Source organism: Muntiacus reevesi, chromosome 2, assembly GCF_963930625.1.
Source record: "Muntiacus reevesi chromosome 2, mMunRee1.1, whole genome shotgun sequence".
Classification (NCBI taxonomy): domain Eukaryota; kingdom Metazoa; phylum Chordata; class Mammalia; order Artiodactyla; family Cervidae; genus Muntiacus; species Muntiacus reevesi.
In genome coordinates, this window is record NC_089250.1 from 11146871 (window position 1) to 11167999 (window position 21129).

The following is a 21129-nucleotide window of genomic DNA, read 5'->3' on the forward strand; positions in this document are numbered from 1 at the left end:
ATTATAAAGGAATAGGAATCCTGCTATATATCCCTGCTATATAGTTTTTCACGACTCCCAGTCAGAATAAATGGTTTTCTACCTAACTGATAAAGTGTTGATCACAAATGAAACCTTTTTAATTTAATCTTTATCTTGATGTTAGCACCCAAGAACAGCACTAAAGTTTTTAAAAAGAAAAAGAACAACTGTACCTTTTCATCTTATCAACCGCGTGTACACTTGCTTCTTTCTTTACTAAAAATTCCACCATTTGCTGTTTCCTTTCATTTATGGCCAATAATAGTGGTGTGAGGTCATCCTGTAAAACAGGAAAAACCATTTCGAATGTACCCAGTTAACCTATTTCTAAACTGAACTGAAAATCATGCAATAGATTCTCTGAACTTAAACATATAATTCAGAAAGCAAATAAACGGGAGTCCCTCCTCCTCAGCCCCGGCGCGCCTTCTATCTCTTCAAGATTCTCCTCCTCCTGGCCTTCCCTGGGCGTCCAGGGGCTAAGATTTGAGCTCCCAAGCAGGGGGTCCAGGTTCCATCCCTGGTCAGGGAACTAGAGTCCACATGCCGAAACTCAAGATCCCACGTGTGACAACTAGACCCAGAGCAGCCAAATATGTCTTTTGAAAAGGTAAAGAATAAAATGCTCCTCTTCTTCCTCTTCCAAAGATGAACCACAGAGTCATTCTCTAAAACTCACTTTCAACATTTACTGGTTCCAAAGATCTTTGCTTCTATCATGGTATTTATCAGGAATATTGTAGTATTTACTTGCTCTATTACTAGTCTCAACACTCCTCCAGAGAGAATCAATTAGCTACTTGATTCAGTAGCTGCATATTTTAGGAACAACGCTGAGGCAGGAATACATCATATTATCTGTGGCATGCATAACCTATCCAAGGATGACCAAGAGTAACCTCATGATGTTCAGAGCCATTCCAATGGGAATGTTATCCTCTACATGAACATGCAAAGAGAAAGGTTGTTTTCTTTTCTTCCAAAAAAACCAACTGTGGGCACCATGTTTCTCGGCTTTCTCAGCAAAGTCTCCGGAAATTTAATCTTACTCATTCTCCTTTGCTTGTTCCTTCCCCCGCCCTTAAGTTAAACTGACAGGTCAGCATTAGCTAGATGCTGTTTCATGCAGAACAACAACGCTTATCTTCAAAGACCTTTCTTGACGGCTCTCATGTGATGACCTCCAGACCTCCAGGAGGAAGCTTCCTTAATCCCTGAGTTCTGGTCTCTGTCTTGCTTTACGGCTCTTAGTGAAGGATTACAAGATAAGTTACCAATAAATATGCACTCAGCATTTTCTCGGGGAGTTGCTCTTCCGTGAACTCTCCCCATGCTCTCTCTCATAATCCTGTGTGTCTGGAAGACTCATTCAGTGTGAAACCGCCACAACCAACTTAAAAATTCTAATTTGAAAAATTCAATCCCATCCTTAAGAGATTCTTTTAAAATATGGAATCAATTATAGATTAATTAGACTGTCTTTAAAACTTTGAAATAGTTATCAAAATAAACTATAAATCAAGAATTGGAAACTCAGATGCTTCTGGAGAGGGAAACCTGGTGACCTAAGTGAAAAAGCCAGGTGAGGCTGGCAAACCCGCAAACACACGCCCCATACAGAAGGGGAGGCCTCCACATGCAGATCAAACAGTAGAATGGGCTCAAGGGGTGATAGTCTCAAAAAATCTGTTTTACCAGATTTGGGTCTCTGAGAAGCCTGAAATGCAGACATCTGCATGAGTTTCCTAAATTTTAAATGTTGACTCAGTTTGTGGAATTAGGTAAGCTAAACATAACCAAGGACCACATTTGGTCTGTAGCCCATTTGTGCTTTTACGTTTTGCTGTTTCCAAACAGGTGGGTATAAAGCAAATATTTGTATGTGAAAGCTTTTTTTCTTGAGTATCATGTGTTTCACAAGAAAAGTGGTCTCAACATGTAATAAAAATTGCTATTGACTCATAATTTTATTAAAATAAATTTAAAAAACAAGACAAAATTCCCACTTGAAGAATGTTTCCACTGCTTGTTAAAACTACAATCTCTTTCTAGAATTCTCCCAGATTATTAACCAAATGGATAATGAGTTCCTAAGACTGCTGAAACTAAATGATTAAAACAATCCCCATCTGTACTAACTTCATGGGTTTTTGATGTTTGTCCTCTCGCTTATGCCAGGACGCAGCAAATCTAACAGACACACTGCAAGAGTCTGTCCTGCTGACACCAAAAGAAGGCTCATGAATTACCGTTACCGCGGTCAGGAAAACCCTGTTGCTAACAAACATCTGTTGACCTAATGACCTGGTTGGTAACAGAAGCTGTAAAATTCTTAAAGGGTCAGACTCTACAGATGAAGTGACTTGGCCATGAGCAAATCTCTAAAGACTCTTGGAGTGTCACTGAATAATTAGTGGTTGGAAGAAAAAGGAGTTATATCACTCAAGCCAATAGATATTGCCAAAAATGTTCCTTTTAACTTCTCAATCACAGAGGCAGAGGAAAAAGTCAGGCTAATATTGCTGCAAAGGAGGGAGCTGACGGAAGTAGCTAGCATTGATCAAACGCCAACCCTTCTATAGATTACTTATTGTTGAGACAGGTGCACTAGAAATTATACTTAATCACTCCATAGTTCTTCACCAAGGATCCTATCAGAATCTCAAGGAAATATTTCTAAATACACAAGTCCAGGCCTTCCTCGATTTATTCCATCAAAATCTTCAGGGAACAGCCTAGGTTTGTAAATTTTTTTATAAACTTTCCCAATAGATTGTGGTTTTCACCAGTACAATCTAGCTGAGAATTAGCCCAGCAAACATTCCAGTCTCGTCTCTAACCCACATGGCCAATTCCTTCTCTTACTTGAGGATTTGAAGAAAAAAGAAAAGTGTAAGAGGCAAGAGTCATCAAAACAATTAAATTTTCCTGGGTAAATAATGGTAGAACAGGGACTAATAAACACAAAAGGCAACCGGATCTCATTTTTTATAAACCCCTTCCTTTCCATCAAGACCTTCTAGATTGAGAGCAGAGCCTAGACTCTTATCTAACTGGCTGTTTCTGCCAGAATAGGATAATATTTCTGTTCAATATTGGTTCTTCTCTCTTCCTTCCAACTTAATCACCGCCTTTTCACTGCTGATCTGATTTCTGCAGAGTCTTCCTAAAATTGATACCTAGGCAAGTCTCCAACTCATTCAATCTCTTTCTCAAAATAACAACTATTACACCTGAAACTGAAAAGCACCTTACCAAAATATACAAACTGAAGGGGGAAAACAACAAAACCAAAACCTCAGGACTTCTGTGGTGGCCCAGTGGCTGGGTCCCAGCACTCACAGTGCAGGGGATCTGGATTCGATCCCCGATCAGGGAACTAGAGCCTGCATGCCGAAACTAAGACCCAGCACAGCCAAATACATATTAAAAAAAAAAAAAACCCTCTTCTTGGCATTTCCCCAACAGCCAAAATTACAGCCTGATCTGCGTTTTTCACCTGCTCGCTCTTTTTCCTTTCCTCTTAGCCTCTGAAGCCTTGGGCAATGAGAAAGAAATCATTTTTATATAAATCATTTTTTCATAAAATTGGAATGTGCTAACAACAGCAACATTTCTAGTATGTTGTCAAATGCTTGTTTGAGTTTTAAGATTGTCTCCAAGGCAAATTTTGCATTACTGTGTTATTTTAGACTAATTAGAAAAAAAAATTTTTTTCAGTGAGGGAAAAATACTTGGAAAAAGTTTTACCTTTAACAATTGCTGTTATCACAAATATCTGCCATAAACCAAAAAGAACGCTTTGCTCTCTAATGCTTCTTGAGCAATATCGTGATTTAAAGTGACATCTTAGACAATCAAGTGCTTTCAAAATATTTTCACTCAGGGAGGGCTGGAGCTTCCAAGCAAGGAAAACTGCGCCCAGCTCTGAGAGTGGGGGAGCTCTCTCTGCAGCTCCTGGCGGGGCTGCAGCCGCAGGAGAAAGAGCAGGAGGGACAGCTTCATCATCACCAGCTCCCCACACTCAGCTGCAGCCCCGCCGAGCAGCCCCCCAGGGCTGAGAGTGGGAGACCCGAGCTGTGCACCTGGCGAACCAAGTGGTCACCAGCACAAGTGAACGCCCTGGCTGGTGTCAAACATGACCTGACCCACTTGACCGGATCTCAGAACAGGGGTCCTGGAGGGCTCAGGGCTCCAGGCCTGCTGCCTCCCCGGCCCACCTGCACCCCCCAGCTCCCCCTGCTGAGCACTGGTTCTCCTTCCTCCTACCCCCAGCCCTCCCCCAGCAGCTGCGCCCATTCCCTGAGCCCCTGGAAGCAGCCACCCACCACATCACTTCACTCTCCCAGGCCTTCAGTGTTTGTAGGACTTGAGCCGACGACCCATTCCTGAGCACGTTCTAGTGGGAAAATCTTCCTTCTGGGGTTGAAGGCGGCTGAGAGAGACAGCGCTGCCGTTTCTGCGGGCTCTGACAGGTTCCACCCACCCCCTGACTTGGCTTTGGAGTTGTTTCCATGGTAACAGGGCCTGCTGGACACTACTCAGTCTACCTATTTACATACTATTATCAATAAAACACTACAGTTTAGAAAAATGCTTTGCAAATATTTTGTCAATAGAGTTAGCTGACGATACCTCGTTCCTGGCTTCTATATTGGCGTTGTAGGAAAGCAGCTTTGCTGCCAGTGATGTATTCTGGCAAAGGACCGCGTGGTGGAGCGCGGCGTTGCCACTGGCGTCCCTGACGTTCGGGTCGGCGCCCTCCTCCAGCAGGAGAGTCGCACACTCCTCCTCTTGGCATTCTACGGCCTGTCAGCGTTGTGCCAAGAAACAAGAGTGTGAGTTCTAGGAATTCACAGTAAACAGTCTACAAGTTCACCAGTTCCCTCTATTTCAACGAGATGAATTCATTGTTAGTCTCAGTAGTTAAATCACAGCCATCTCATGTGGACATGGTTCGCGCTGCCCCATACCTTTATCAGCGCGGTCTTGTTTTCACTGTCACAGAGGTCAAGCAGGCATTTTCTCTCCAGGAGGAGAGCTACCACCGCTGAATGGCCATTGGCACAGGCCAAGTGGAGGGCAGTCCTACAAAAGCAAGACAAGTTCTTAGGAAAATGTGGTGTAGCTGTTTCAAAACAAACAACTCTTTGTGTGATTGAAAACACTCAACAGCATAGTACTTGTATCCCTCTAAAACAAATATTTCGTTTTCTTCTGGAGAAAGAGCAGGGTATTATTCATTTAGCTCCTCTTGTTGCCGCTACTGCTAAGTCGCTTCAGTCGTGTCTGATTCTGTGCGACCCCATAGACGGCAGCCCACCAGGCTCCCATCCCTGGGATTCTCCAGGCAAGAACACTGGAGTGGGTTCAGCTCCTCTTACACAGTAATGAAAGAACAGTCTACTTGAATAGAATGCGCGAGACCTTGAGATTCAGCTCAACTTGAGCTTACATTTGACTTTGTCACTTATTAGCTGTCGCTCACCCTCTCTGTACCTCAATTTCCTCACCAACAAAATGGAGAGAGAGGAGTGGTTATCTCACAGGACAGCACTGCGATGCTTAAATCAAACATGCACAGGGTTTGGAACTGTTCCCGGCACAGATAACAGCTAGTAATTGTTAGATTATATTATCATACTTACTACTATTGCTACTATCTTACAAGGACAACATCTGAATGAAGTCAAAGGACATTACACCTCCTTTGCAGATATGTTTAGAGGATTAGAGACAATATTGTACTTCGATGATTCTAATATGTTTATTTTCTCACATGTTAACGTCTCTGACATTGAAATATAATTTATAATTCACAGGCTTTACAACCGTAAATTGTAGCATTTTTGTTTGTTCATTTCTCCTCTTTCCGGTTGTCTAATAACCATGAGGGGTTTTCATCTAAGTTTTCTTAGAGATGATGCATATTATATATTATTATATAATACAGGTGCACAACACAGTGATCCCCAACTGTGAACGGTTACACTGCATTTAAAGTGACTATAAAATATTAACTATATTTCCCATGTTGGAAAATATATCCTTGTAGCTTGCAGGATTTTAGTTCCCTCTCCAGAGATTGAACCCTGGGCCCAGAGCAGTGAGTCTTAACCACTGGACGGCCAGGAAATTCCCAAGATTCCCTTGACTTCTGAAAAGGCTGAAAGTTGTCACGGGATACCAATCTTCACAAAAAATTCTAAGTTAAATTGAAAGTGACAAATTGTTTTTATCTGTGCCACATTCCTATGAGTGCCAGAAAGACAAGCTCTGCCTGCTCATCTGACTTCCCTACAGACAGCTTGCTCTACAGAGATTATCAAATTTGGGGGGTTGCTAAATCAACTTGCAGATTTCTGTTTTTCTTCTTTTTGTTTTTTGGTGCCGAAACCCAGGAAATTCCACACTTCTTGCCTTTGAAATCACTCTTAGAAAGGTCCTTGGGGTGGGATATATGTGTATTCCCAACCGATTTATGAGGCTGTACAGCAGAAACCAACACAACATTGGAAAGCAATTACCATTTAATTAAAAAAATATTAAGGTTAATAACCAGTACAACTAGAAAAAAAAGAAGGTCTTGGTCAGTATGCAAAAAATGTATAAATAGGAATTTCAGTTTTCTTCTGGTACTTTTCTCATCCTGTGTGTTAAAAATTTTTGATCCATACTCCATTTGAAACGTTTTGGCGAGATAAAAAAAATCTAGTTACTTTTATCTAAATAGTTACCAGGTTATGTCTACACCATCTACACATAATTTATCTTTTCTGATAGAAAATGTCACCAGCAAATTTTGATATCTAAAAGGGCAAATCTTTGCCTCCTACACAAAACTTTTAATTTCATCACAACAATTAAAGACAGCATGTGTAACCCAAAATCTTTAAAACCACGATCTGTTTATTTAGTTTAAACATGGAAAGACCACATACCCTAGGAAAATGCCGTCCTACTCAAGGACACAGCCAGCTTCCTATTTCAAAGCTGTCTTCTAAGGTCCTTCAGCAAGGAACATATACACATAAGCGTACACTGATATAAAACAGATACTGCACTGTATCTGAAGAATTTTTAATCCAGAAGTTGACCTGCCATGGAGATTATTTTCTCACTATGCAGTTTTCTGTAATATGTAACATTATGGTATAAAAACGTGTACATTAAAAATAAGATGCCGTCAACATCAAAAGCCTGTCCACTGCCAATATCCATAATGGATGATCAATGGGAAGAAGAGTTTTCATAAATCACATGAGAAAAACAATGTGAGAGCTAGGGAGTTCCAGAAGATTTCTTGAGGGCTATAGAACTTGAGAGCTCTTACTCAAGAGGAGATCATGTTAACGCATGCATAACAACGAATAAAGAGGAGGAAGAGGAAGAAGAAAAAAAAAGATGCTATTCATGTTTTATTTCAGATCTGTGATTACTGACATTCAGTTAAATAACTTTAAAACGACCAGTAAAGTGCTCTACAAGGGGAATTATCAGCAGGTCCGAAAGTAACTAAGGCTTTTGCAGCCTATCAAGGCTGTGGGGCGCTGGATCCCACAAAGGTGTCTGTGAGCTCTGGAGGGGAGACTCCCAGGAGGGACCCCTGCCAGGCCCTCCCTCCCCGCTCACCTGTTCATCTTGTCCTTCTCGTTCAGGACACTCTCTCCGAGCAACAGGACCTGCCACACTTTGGCTGCGTTGCCCACGCTGGCAGCCTCGTGGATCTTCCCGAGGTCCTTGTCTCGGATGTGGTACCTGGGCTGGAAGCTGGTTTTACGATGACCTCTGTCTCTCCCCAGGCTGATGGAGGAGCTGAAGGGTGACAGGCCCTTCTTACTCCTGAAGCCAAAAAGCTTCTTCATCGCAGAGCCTACAGACTCCAAACACACCTCAACTCCCCCTCGGCTCTTCGCAGTCCCCTAAACCCAACACGAGCACTAGAGGTAAGCCAGAGCTGTCCCGCCACAACCTCCCAGCTGGGAAGCTCAACGGTTTGGAATCTTACATCACAATGACCGTCGCTAAGCGACACCTCTAAACACATTGCCCGTGTGCCAGAATGCCCAGTGTGCATGTGCAAGAACTGGAAATGCATTTTTTGAAAGAAACAAACAATATCAATAAACCCTTACCTAAGGTAAGAAGGAAAGAGAGGAAACTGAAAGAAACAGAAAGGAAAGTGACATTACAACACATACCTTAGAAGTAAAGAAGCATAATCATAAGGGACCATTATTATTGATGAACAATTGCAAACTGGAAAACCTAGATAAATTCTGAAAAACATACAATCTGTCAAGACTAAAACAAAAAAAAGTAGAAAAACTCAACACTCTAATAAGAAATAAGAAGATTCAAATATTATTTAAAAAAAAAAAACCTCCACAAAGCTAAAAGCTTAGGACCAAATGGATTCAAAGAGCAAATCTACCAGCATTCAAGTAAGAAGTAAAAGTAAGACTATGCAGAAAAAACACTTGACAAAATTCACAACCCATTCATGATTTTAAAAAAATACAATAAAATAGAAATATCCTCAATAAAGGTCATTTATAAAAAGCATGAAAAGTGAAAGTGATAGTCGCTCAGTCTTGTCTGACTCTTTGCTAAGGCATGGACTACACACTCCATGGAATTCTCTAGGCCAGAATATTGGAGTGGGTAGCCTTTCCCTTCTCCAGGGGACCTTTCCAACCCAGAGACAGAACCCAGGTCTCTCGCATAGCAGGCAGATTCTTTACCAGCTGAGCACCAAGCAAGCTCAGGAACACTGGAGTGGGTAGCCGATCCTTTCTCAAGCAGATCTTCCTGACCCAGGAATCGAACTGGGCTCTCCTGCTTTGCAGGTGGATTCTTTACCAACTGAGTTAACAGGGAAGCTAGCCTACTTGGGGCAAGTGTCTGATAGGAAGAAAAGCAGGGACCAGGAGGCTTGGACCAGGATGGCTGCCATCTTTAGAAACAAGGAAGCCCTCTCTCCTGAGATGGACTCACGCTGATGCTTGGCAGAAACCAGCACAGCACTGTAAAAAAACCAAAGCAAACCCTCTCCCTCCACCATGCTGCCCCCTTCACCCACAGCCTGAACGGTGCTCAGCCCACAAACGAAGACCCTGAAGGAGCTGCCCAGCCCCACGCCCTCCTCCTCGCCACAGCCTAGACTCTGCTCCCGCACCCTGTGGAACTCTTCTCCTCTCTGCCACCGGAGTGGAGAGGAGCCGAAATCAAAGAGAGGAGCCGAAATCAAACGGCTCGCCTCCAGGGGAAGGGGGAGAGCTCTCAGCACTGCAGGTCACGGGTGCCAGGTGGTAAGGCTCAGAGAAAGCTGCCAGTGCTGCTACCAGGGCATAAACATCACGTGGTGAGGCCACGAGCTGGATCCTCACTGGAGGGAAGAAGAGCTCAAGACCCTCATCTGTCCCCACAGATGGGAGGGGGCGGGTTGCCGTGCATGCAGCCACGGGCTGTTGTCACTTCCCGGCGGGGAGGGGACTCCTGCCCCGAGTCTGTGTGGCTGACACTGTGCTCTGAGTAAACGTATCCCGGGTGTGGAGAACAGCTGGAGCGCATGTTCAGCCTGCCTCAGCCTGGCTCCCAGGAAAGAGCAAGGAGCTTTTTTCTCTTCCCAGGTAGTGGCTGAGGCTGGGAAGAAGCAGGGAACACACATTGGCTCAGCACACTCTGATCCAAACTCACAGTGTAGTGTAAACCTATCATTTCTGATCCCGCAGGACAGGCAACGGCCAACCTGAAAGGCGGGGAAATTGGCCCAGGTGTGAACCTGGGTGTGTGCCGGGCGGAGAGAGAGGATTCTTTATCATGGACATGGATGGGCCCCGGGTGGGGGTGGGGGCTGTTTTCAGCCCGGGAGTGAGGCTGAGGGATGGGAGAATCATGTCTCCGTGATCGAGGCAAGTGCAGCCTGCAACTCCAAGCGGTCCTTGGGCTGCCGTGTCCACATTTGCTCCCTGGTTCCTTTCTGAAGCTGTCAGAGCTCAAGAAATCTGTCTAAAGGGAGCTGGGATGCTGGCGTTCAGATGCTTATTACATAAACTACATCTGTAGGAGGGGAGAACCCAAGGGCCTTGTCTGGGCCCCCAGCTTTGAGAAGAGAGATCACAGTCATACGCGGATAAGACAAAGATCGTTTCGAACGACTACTCTGGCTCTGCCCCTAAATGAGCCGCAGATATTTCAACCAATTTATTTTCTCCATTTGTCTATGGCTCCACGTATCTATCTCCTGTCTCCTGTGATCTCACCCTGCAAATTAGACTGTTTGCCTGGGGAGGAAGAGGGATAGATCATGCCTAGCAAGGCCGTTCCAGCCCCGATCTGGCACTAATATCAACTAATCCCCACAGTGATAAAGAAAAACCAAGGGCTGCAGCAGCAAGAGTCAGATTTGGTGGCAGGTAGGCCGTGCATGTGCAAATCCCAGCTCAAATATCAAGTTTAAACCCTCAGCCTCAATTGTCTCATCCCAGCATCACTTTACGAAGCTGTGGGTGTTGGACCCTATCACATAGAGTGAAGGGGCATTTTGTTAAGTGTACACGTGGCAGCAATCACTACTCTTATTAATTTGTGCATTATCACTGTTTCTGCAGAATCAGGGACGTGCTGTCACTAGGTGGAACACCAGTCTAGAAAGGGTGGACATTAGGTATAATCAAGGCAAGGCTGGGGAGGAAGGAGGGGTCCAGCTGCTCTGGAGAGTGGGCAGGAGGTCAGGAGGCAGTGGCCCTGGGACAGCTGGGCACCAGGCCCCAGACCCCAGGATGGTGAGTAGAGGAAGGCTAATGATGAAGGTTCTCGACTGAAGAGGAGCAGGACTCAGGCCTAAACAGTTCTGCCTGGACAAGACAAAGTACCAGTGGACCAGGGCCAAGGAATGTGCTGTTGAGGAGGGGACAGCGGGGAACCCACCTCCCTGCTTCCTCCAGCAGAAGCTGAGCAGCTGCTCCCCTCACGGAAGGTTAAGTAGCCTCACCAAAGCCACTCTGACAGTAAGGGATGGATCCAAGGTGGAAAACTCAATCGTCTTTCCTACTGTATAGCACGGGGCACTCTGATCAATGGTATGTGGCAACCTTGGATGGGAAGCGAGTTTGGAATGAACACTGGAGTCTGTGTATCTTTTTGAATTATAGTTTTCTCCAGGTATATGCCCCAGAGTGGGACTCGGGCATCATACAGTAGTTCTATTGCACTTTCAGCTTTTTAAGGAACTTCCATACTGTTCTCCATAGTGGCTGTACCAATTTACAGTCTTCCCACTAAGGTAGGAGGGTTTCCTTTCCTCTATACCCTCTCCAGCCTTTATTATGTGTAGTCTTTTGGATGATGGCCATTCTCACCAGTGAGATGTGATACCTCATTGCAGGTGTCGTGCACCTCTCTGATAATTTGTGATGCTGAACATCATTTCATGTGCCTACTGGCAATCTGTATGTCTTTGGAGAGCTGTCTATTACGGTCTTCTGCCCATTTCTATTTTTTATTTTTATTTATTTGTTTTGCCCATTTTAAAACTGGGTTTTCAGTTTTTTATTTTTTTGACATAGAGCTACAAGAGCTATTTGCATATTTTGAAGATTAATCCCTTGTCAGTTGCTTCCTTTGCAAATATTTTGTCCTTGTTAGCTTTTTGTTTGGTTTATTGTTTCCTTTGGTGTTGAATAGCTTTTAAGTATAATTAAGTCCCATGTGTTTATTTTTGTTTTTATTTTCGGTACTCTAAGACATGGATCAAAAAGGATATTTCTGCAATTTATGTCAGAGTGCTTTTTTTTGGCTGTGCCATGCGACTTGTGGGATCTTAGTTCCCTGACCAGGGATCGAACTCAGGCCCACAGCAGTGAAAGTGCCATGTCTTAACCCTTGGACTGCCAAGAGAATTCCCTCAAAGAGTGTTTGGCCTATGTTTTCCTCTAAAAGTTTCCATGTAGGTCTTTGATGCATTCTGAGTATACTTTGCTGTATGGTATCAGACAATGTTCTAATTTCATTGTTTTACAGATCTGTCCAGATTTCCCAGCATCACCTATTAAAGAGGGTTTTCCGCACTGTCCATCCTTGACTCTTTGTCATAGGTTAAGCAACCATAGTTGCATGGAGAGAAGAGTGCACATTATGTTGTTGAGTCCTCCTACCCCAGACCTGAGCTTTCCATCTCTTCCAGCGTTTACGGTTTTTCTCATTCAAGCACGTACAGTAAATGTGCAGGCAGATGGAGGGGAGGGGGCGTGCAGCAGCCTCAGGAGAGCCGCTGCCACAGGGAAGAGGAGAGAGGTTGGCTACAGCAGAGCAGGGACTGGGCTTCTGTCCAGGACGTCGTAACAATGTTCTTACACAGCTGCGTGTCTATGTAATGCATATGACTGTTTCCTACAGAACTACTTTTCTATATCTTTGAAATGTTTTAATTTAAAAATATTTAGAAGTTAATCTAAATATTTTAATAGAAAAGGATTTTATTGCAGATACAGTGACTTCATATTACAGTAGTTAATTTTGATCAACCAAATGACCATAACTTATGTATATCTTGAATAGAAAACTATACTTTTTTCCTGTTTTTTTTAAACATATAATACATTTTAGAGTGTGATGACATTTCAGTGAGGAAAAGATTGCATTCACAAGGGATACAATACCATCCTCCCTGAGTCCACAGCCCTAAAACACCACCACAGTCTAGACCTCCCTCGCGGTGGAACAGGCCCTGACAAAAAGGCTTCCTTCCACTATCCCTTATCGCTAGTTGAAAGTCACAGAAAGTGTAGAGTTTCTGGACTGTCTACTTCGACCCACCATCGAGAATGTCAGTGACTAAACCCATAGCACTAACAGTGCCATGGTAAAACTACACAGCCCTGACTTTGCATTTCAATCTCTGTAGCCAAGGTCAGAAGTGCAAGATGAAAATTGCTTTATTTTACCATCTTCCTTGCTGAGAACCCCATAATCTGGTTTCTTTTTCAGTAGCAAAATTAGGAATTTAACTCTGGAAGTTACCCAAGGACCACTAAAAAAAAGAAAAAGTAGTCTTTTCCAATGTGTTTCCCAGGCATTTGGCACACAGACCTTCATTAAATGCTTGTGGGGTAAACAGAATCACAATCCTCATCTATTGAGGGGTATACAGCCAACGAGCCACAATAAGTTACAGTGTCACACTGGTTTACTTTAAAAGACGTTCTTTCAATGAACTCCAGGAAGAAAAGCAGTCTACACAGCGAGGGAAGCTGTAGCAATCTTGCTGAGGAGTTTGCTGAGAGCTCTAACTTTTCCTTCCAAGAATCGGGACTTTTTCTCGGCGCCTCGTTGCTTCTCTTCAGTGACTTGAAGCGCTTTTGTCAGGTGGGCATTTTCCACATAGAGCTCCTTGAGCAGCAGATCAGATCGTGGGCTCTTTCCAAACGGGAGAGGGGAGAGAGCCGCAGTGTACGGCACGTCTCACACAGGCACGCCACGCCACCAGCTCTCCCTTCCTATTCCTCCACACGCGTTCAGGCTAGCTTGGGGAACCTTACAAATCAGGGACATGTTGGATGTAATGACAGGTTTTGTGATGCTGGCATGAGAGAGGAAAATGACAAACTATGTGGTAGAGAAAATTTAAGCCACCTTTGTACAAACTGGGTTACCACGAAATGAAGACAAGAAGACCCAAATCTGGAGACCTCCAAAAGACAACAAGGAAATTGTCAGGAGCACCCAAACTGTTTGGCTTATGTCAGCGGGCTCTGCAGGCCCACCGTGTCAGCAGGACGCGCCGAGGCTCCTTGGTGCCACCCACACGACACCGACAGGGGCTCCAGCGACGGGGACACAGGATACACGCTCAAGATGCAAAGACGCAGGGGTCCCAGCTTTGGGCTTTGAAAGTCCGCGCTGAGTTCACTCACTCAACTAGCTACTGAGCAGCTCTGCGGGCCAAGTGCTGCCCGGCCGCGGCCCTGCTCCCACAGGCACGTGTTCTAACGGGAGGAGCCAGCAGGGCACGCAGGGTCAGCTGGCGTGTTCACAGAGAACCCAGGCGGGGGACACACGGCTGAGCCTGAGGTGAACAGACAGCCCTGAGAGGAGCATGGGGGAGGTGGGGGAGGCTGCCTGGGTAAACCTCCCGGGCAGAGGCCGGCACATGCGGGGGTGATAAGAACGGCCAGGAGGCCCGTGAGGAAGGCAGAGCTGCCAAGTCGGCTGGCCAAGGGCCCGAGGGGAGGGGCCCAGGTCCTGCAGAATCTCGAGGACACCAGAGAAGCTGCTATCTACTCTGAGGATGTAGCCCTGGTATGTAGGAGCCTCAAGGTTTACCTGGGGTTGAGGTTTTGCCAAAGGTGACTGGGGGGTAGCGGGGTCACCAAGAGCCTGACGGCTGGGAAGGAAAGTGAGGACCTGGGGACAGTCGAGGTTGGAGGGCGGCGGTGCCGGCAGAACAGGAGCTACACAGATGGGGAGTGGGGGTCTGGAGCGGGTAGCCTGCACAGAGAGACTAGAACTGGGGACCCGCGGTCCAGGGCGCTCCAGATAAACCACATTTGGTCCCTGTGTAGAGAAGTATTTCCACAGACGCTCACATTTCACTTCCCGGAGCACCAAGCAGACCTCATAGGACAGCAAGGCCTCTCGCTCCCCTCTCTCCCTGCCCTACTCTCCCCTCCTCAGCACTTCCGCGGGACACAGGGTTCTCTTGGGTCCTGTCTCCCTCATCAGCTACCGGTCGCCCTAACGAGGCGTCCATCACTCACCTGCTCCTTCAGCTCACCCACTTTCTCATGGAGGAGCACTTCCATGTTCTTCCAAGTCATCTCCACCTCCTCCACCTGCTCTTCTGTTGCTTCCAGCTGTTTTTCACGTGCTTCCTGAACGAGAGGAGGTTAGAGATCAACACGGTTCACTTTAAAAAGAGTCATCTCAGGGTTATTTACCTTAGAATTGAAATCAGCTGAAGTGCACACAATCTGAGCATCTGCCTAACCTTTCATCCATAGGAACGGATGGTTAGAAATGTCTCAGAAGCCACAAAGCTGCATTTCTCACTGTAGTGTGAGCAGAGAAGAGACTCCTTGTCCTAGGATCTTAATCCTAGATGACTCAAAGGTGAGTTTCCCCAAACATGGTAGCCTTTCTAGTGGATCTCTGACTAAATTTCCTTTGTCAATAATCCGTCCTAGCTTAAATGTCTCTCCAGCACAACGTGTCTGCATAATGCTATAAGGCTGTTCTTCGTTAGAATTTGTGTTTTACAACTGGCAGATTTTACCCACCGTTCCCATCTTGCACAGATTCCTTCCTCGGGAAGGCACCTGGTCCTCTGCCCCTCCTCACCCTCCCACTGACCCATGAACTTTGAGGACCCAAATGTGCTTCCCAGGCTCACACTTTGAGGTGCTCCCTCACTGATGCCTCAGAGACTGCTCTGAGGTGGGAACCACTGCCTCCAGAGGTTCAAAGAAATCGAAGCACAGAGGGCCAAATCACTCACTCAGTTAAATCACTCGGCTCAGGTGGTGGAGCCAGGATCCAGTCCCCTGCAGTGCACGCTCTGAGCCACTCTTCTGCTGCCCTCTTAAGGCAGCAACTCTGTTTCTCCATGAGAGGCCGGCACACAGCAGGGCTCCCCAAGTCCGTGAAGTCACTGTGCTGATCTCATGTCCAACCAGCCCCCTACTCCTTGCTGCTTTTGAACACGCCAAGCATAGCCCACCTCAGGACCTCTGCACCTGCGTGCACTCCTGAAGAGCTATCCCTGCCCATCTGTCTGCTGGGGCCCTTCTATCACCACGTTTCAGACCTGGAAGCAGGTCACATGTGTGGCTGACTGCAGACACACTCAGCCAAGAAAACAGGCTGGGGGACTTCAGGGTCAGTCGCTAAAGACCCACCAGTTTCCCGCAGAAGCTTGGTACCGTGGCTTCCATAAGCATCCCACTTGGCGGGAGGGCTGTCGGGCCGTCCTCCCGTTGGCACCTGGGCAGCTTGTGGCTAAGTCACCAGAGATCCTACTCACCCTCCCCGTCACCCCCAGCTGGCCCCCCAGCCCTGCCCCACTCACCTGTGCCTCCTCCTAGAGCCGCCAAGCCGCCCGCTGCTCCCCTTCCAGCAGCTGCTGCAGCTCGGCCACGCGGTCTGCAGGCACGCGCTGTGCCATCTCCTCCTGCAGCTGCTGCACCCACTGCGTGAGCTGGGAACGGGCCAGCAACAGCCTCTGGGTGGCTCCATACCGCTGCCGGGGAAAAGGCACAGCAGTTGTGGGCTGACTGCCCAGACCTTCAGGGTCCCCACCAGACACAGAAAACTGCATCTCTACCTGGTAGGCCACCCCACAAGGTAAGAGCGTGTTCAGGAAAGCTCACGAATTCTGAAGAGTCCATTTATCTGATGCCCACACTCCATTTCCTAGTAGTTCAGACGGTAAAGAATGTGCCTGCAATGCAGGAGACACAGGATACGTGGATTTGGTCCCTGAGTTCGGAAGATCCCCTGGAGGAGGGCATGGTAACCCACTCCAGTAATTTTCCCTGGAGAATCCCACAGACAGAGGAGCTTGGCAGGCTAAAGTCCATGGGGTCACAAAGAATCGGATAGGACTCAGCGACTAACACAAACTCCATTCAGGGGCTTCTGCACCCTGAGAGCCTGGAAGGTCTGCCTGTAGCCCTCCCAGTGACCTCAGGCCAGATCCTGGGAGGATCAAGCTATTTTGTCCTGTTTACCTCCTGGGTTCTTCGCTGGGTTGAATTCCTTCCATAACGGGACCCACATCAGCCACGTAGAGCAGCCTCCCTCTAAATGTAGAGCTCACGCTCCTGAGACGGAGCTTCACACAAACCATGTTTTGCTCCTCTGCTTTTCTCCTAGCAATTGGTCAGGAGGCTGAGGGTCTGAATCCCTCGGCGCTCGGAGCCGGGTTCATGCACAGCTAGGCAAGGGCATCACTGTCGCCCCAGGGCAGGTGTTCCCACCTTATCACCCAGGCTCGGGGAGAGGCAGGCAGTGGTGGGAAGATGCAGATGGGAACTGCAGGTCTCTCCACGGTACAGCAGGTGTCTGAGAAACCAGAGGCGACAAAAGCACTCCCAGAGTGAGTGGCAACTCAGCAAGGACACCGGTCGGCCGGTGAAAATCTACTACGCTTCTAAGTTCTGACAGTGAACGTGCAGAAACCCACGTGAGAAACAAAACACCGTTTCTGCCCCGGCCTGGAAAGAGCTTGGAAGTCGTCACCCCCACCCTCCCAACAAGAACAAAGAAAAAGCGGAGTCACTGAGAGTCAACAAGTCTTCCGAGATCCATTACAGAGCTGAAGTCACAGGGTAAACCAATGTTCTCAAAACCGGAAAGAAAAACAGGCGAAGAGCGTCACAACTCACCAGGAGTCAAAGGCTGGAGGCCTAAACAGACTGGCTGCTGTGGGTAGAACCGGGCCCACAAAGTCACCACTGTCTGGAGACAAGGCTGCTAACAGGTCATTAAGGGTAAATGTGCTCACAGGGTGGGGTCCCAGCCCAACAGGACAGTGACTTTATAAGGAGACACAGTGAGAGGGGGCTGCCCACAAGCGTGGAAGGGCCTCATGGGAAGCAAGCCAGCCCCGCCTTGATCTTGGCCTTGAGAACCTTGGGAAACAAACTCCTGTAGTTGAAGCCGCCTGCTTGTGACATTCTGTACGGAGCCTGAGCAGACTAGACCTCGACTCTTCTGAAGTGCACAGAGCGTTCTGCTCTCTGCCCTCAAGGGAAACCTCCTTCTCTACCAGGCCGGAATCAGCGAGGGGAAGGGGATAACCAACTAGGGCCGCTCTAGCTGTTCTGACTCAGGGTCACTCACCTACTGGAGTGGCTAAAATAACAGTGACAACACCCAGTGTGGACAGGGATGTGGGGCAACTAAACCTAGCATACACTGCTGGCGGAACATAAACTGTTAGTAGCCACTCTGGATAACGGCTAGGCAATTTCATATAAAATTAGACATGCAACTGCGGTACAGATCAGTAATTGCTCTCCTGGGCATTTATCCTGTGAAATGAAAACCTACATCCACACAAACACCTGCCTAGGAATGTTCATTGCAGCTTCTGTGACAGCCCAAAACTGGAATCAGCCCAGCCATCCTTTCAAAGGGGAGCATTAGGACAAGTTGGTTCTAAATTGGGAAAGGAGTACGTCAAGGTTGTATACTGTCACCCTGATTATTTAACTTATATGCAGAGTACATCACGTGAAATGCTGGGCTGGATGAATCACAAGCTGGAATCAAGACTGACGGGAGAAATATTAATAACCTCAGATATGCAGATGACACCACCCCCATGGCAGAAAGCAAAGAGGAACTGAAGAGCCTCCTGATGAAAGAGAAACAGGAGAGTGAAAAAGTTGCCTTAAAACTCAACATTCAAAAAACTAAGATCATGGCATTCAGTCCCATCACTTCAGGGCAAATAGATGGGGAAACAATGGAAACAGTGACAGACTTTATTTTCTTGGGCTCCAAAATCACTGCAGATGGTGACTGCAGCCATGAAATTAAAAGACGCTTGCTCCTTGGAAGGAAAGCTATACTGGCCTATATATATATCCATATATCTAGGCCAACCTAGACAGCATATTAAAAAGTGTACAAAGGTCTGTCTAGTCAAAGCTATGGTTTTTCCAGTGGTCATGATGGATGTGAGAGTTGTACCATAAAGAGAGTTGAGCGCTGAAGAATTGATGCTTTTGAACTGTGGTGCTGGAGAAGACTCTTGAGAGACCCTAGGACTGCAAAGAGATCCAACCAGTTCATCCCAAAGGAGATCAGTCCTGGGTGTTCATTGGAGGGACTGATGCTGAAGCTGAAGCTCCAATAGTTTGGCTGCCTGATGTGAAGAACTGACTCACTGGAAAAGACCCTGATGCTGCAAAAGATTGAAGGCAGGAGGAGGGGATGACAGAGGATGAGATGGTTGGATGGCATCACCGACTCAATGGACATGAGTTTGAACAAGCTCTGGGAGTTGATGATGGACAGGGAAGACTGACGTGCTGCAGTCCACGGGGTTGCAAAGAGTCAGACACGACTGAGCAAATGAACTGAAGACAAGCTATGGGACATTAACGCCTTGGAATACCATGCAGCGACAGGAAGAAAGAAACTGTGGACACACGGCAGGGAATCATGCTATGTGAGGAAAGGAAATCCGAAAGGTTTCATTCTGAATGATTCCTTTTGTGTCACTTGTGTAAAGACACAATTTTGGAAATGAAGGACAGTTAGTGGTTTTGAGGGGTTGAGGCTGGGGTAGGTGGGCAGGAAGACAGGTGGCAGACGTAGTTGTGAATAAACAATATGAAGGACCTTGTGGAGCTGCAGCTGTGGTTGTGGAGACATGAACCTGCACAGGGAATAAAACCATGCAGACCTGACGCCCACATGAGTACAGAAGTAAAGCTGTGGAAGCATGTGGCCTTTCCGGGTGGTTAAGAATCTGCCTTCCGAAGCAGGACACTGGGGTTCCATCCCTGGTTGGGGAACTGAGGTGCCACGAGCCGTGGGGCAATGAAACACTCCCCCAAGAAAAAGAAGCCCCCCCCAAAACTGGGGAAGTAAGACCTATGGAGTGCATCGATGTCAATAGCTTGGCTGTTGACAGTGAGCAACCAGTCACTGCTAGCCTTGGAGGAGGAAGGTGTGGATCAAAAATGGGAGGAGTGCAGGTTTCCTCCCGAGCTTCCAAGAAAGGAAGGCAGCTGCCAACACCGAGATTCCCGCCCAGTCACACCCACTTCTGATTTCCAGCCTCGAACACCGTGAAATCCTAAGTTGTGATGCTTTAAGCCTCTGACTTCCTGGTAACTCATCACCACAGCAATGGAAAATGGATGCTCACTCAGAGCAGCCTGCCCAGGGCAGAGGGCAGAGGGCAGCCTTCAACTGCGCATCAAGGTCTGTGCTCCTAGGAAGACCGGCCTTCAGAAATGGGAGAGAATCTGAGACATTTTCAGATACACAAAAACTGAGGCAATGTCCTCCAAAGAGACTTTCACAAAAGACCACACAATAGAGTGAAGAAGATGGTCCCTAAAGAAAGCATCTAACCAGGCATCCAAGCTGAGAACCATTCAGTAAAATGCCTGGTCTGGAGTTTTGAAAAACCACCATGTCCAAACGCCTTGAAGCAATCTACCAGGATAGACCCAGGAGGAAACATAAGATCTGAACAGGCCTGTAACAAGGGGTACAGATGTCAGAGAATGGAGTCTTCTCCACCCACCCCCTGGGGCTGAAAGCTGCAAACACCTGTCTCAGTCCCGGCTGCAGCCTCAGCTGTGACAGCACGTGGCTGGTGCCCAGGAAACCCCGTCCAATGATCCAGAGACCACTGAGATGGGAACCGAGACGTTAGCTGTGGGGTCAACAAGCCAAGGCGAGCCGTGAGTCAGTAGAAGCAAAGAGGACCAGCACAGCCCACTGGGCCCGGGGGGGGGCACGGTGTGAAGCACTAGGACAGCACTGGGCTCCTGTGCCTGTCCCCAGGAAGTGCCCGAGACAGACGGCAGAGAGGGTGTGTGGCCGCTGGGCTGCTCCCACACTGAAGGCCCCCGAGTGTGCCTGGGGCCTGATGTGGACTCACAGGTCCACTGGGCCCAAGACCAGCCTTTGATCGCAGCCGCAACAGTAACAGTGGGTCCAGACGTTCACCTGAGGCTCCGTGCCACTCGTGAGGCCCAGCACCACCTCCGCTTCATGGAGCAGGGAATTCAAAAGTCAGCCCACCACGACCAAGGCTCCACGTCGTTGGGGGACCCCTGAGTCTGACACAGAGGCCTAGAGCAGGTCTAGAGGGTGATAAACAGTCCAGATGCCTTGGGGAGAAATGGGGGGGCCTGGGAACAGAGCCTGGGGCTACTGGCCATGCTAGTATTTCCTTTCTCAAGCTTGGAGGTGCTCTGACATTTATTCCTTGGCTTATTATAAATCCCACGTGATCTGTTTACCGGTGAAGCAACGTGCGATGGTCAGCACGCAGGCAGGAGCTGGTGCCTCACCTGGCCACACCTGCATGTGTGGTGGGCCAGTGTCCTCTGCCCAGACAAGGGACACAACACCTCACGA

The 21129-nt window shown here is 47.3% G+C and overlaps 1 protein-coding gene across 2 annotated transcripts in view; it reads right to left on the bottom strand.

Moving 5' to 3' along the window:
• LOC136159092 (ankyrin repeat domain-containing protein 26-like) overlaps positions 1-16111 on the bottom strand; it is a 51016-nt gene extending 34905 nt beyond the window's left edge. Inside the window, exons 1-7 of one of the 2 annotated variants that reach the window (XM_065920902.1) lie at positions 16088-16111; positions 14781-14894; positions 8157-8182; positions 7654-7836; positions 4995-5109; positions 4657-4830; positions 195-301 (exon numbers count right to left, since the gene is read on the bottom strand). In XM_065920902.1, coding sequence (XP_065776974.1) covers positions 195-301; positions 4657-4830; positions 4995-5109; positions 7654-7836; positions 8157-8182; positions 14781-14840 — 665 coding nt within the window. In that variant the 5' untranslated portion in view covers positions 14841-14894; positions 16088-16111. Of the gene's footprint in view, positions 1-194; positions 302-4656; positions 4831-4994; positions 5110-7653; positions 7837-8156; positions 8183-8222; positions 8301-14780; positions 14895-16087 lie in introns of both variants that reach the window. The other variant, XM_065920903.1, reaches the window with a different exon arrangement.
• Between the last annotated feature and the right edge of the window lie 5018 nt (positions 16112-21129).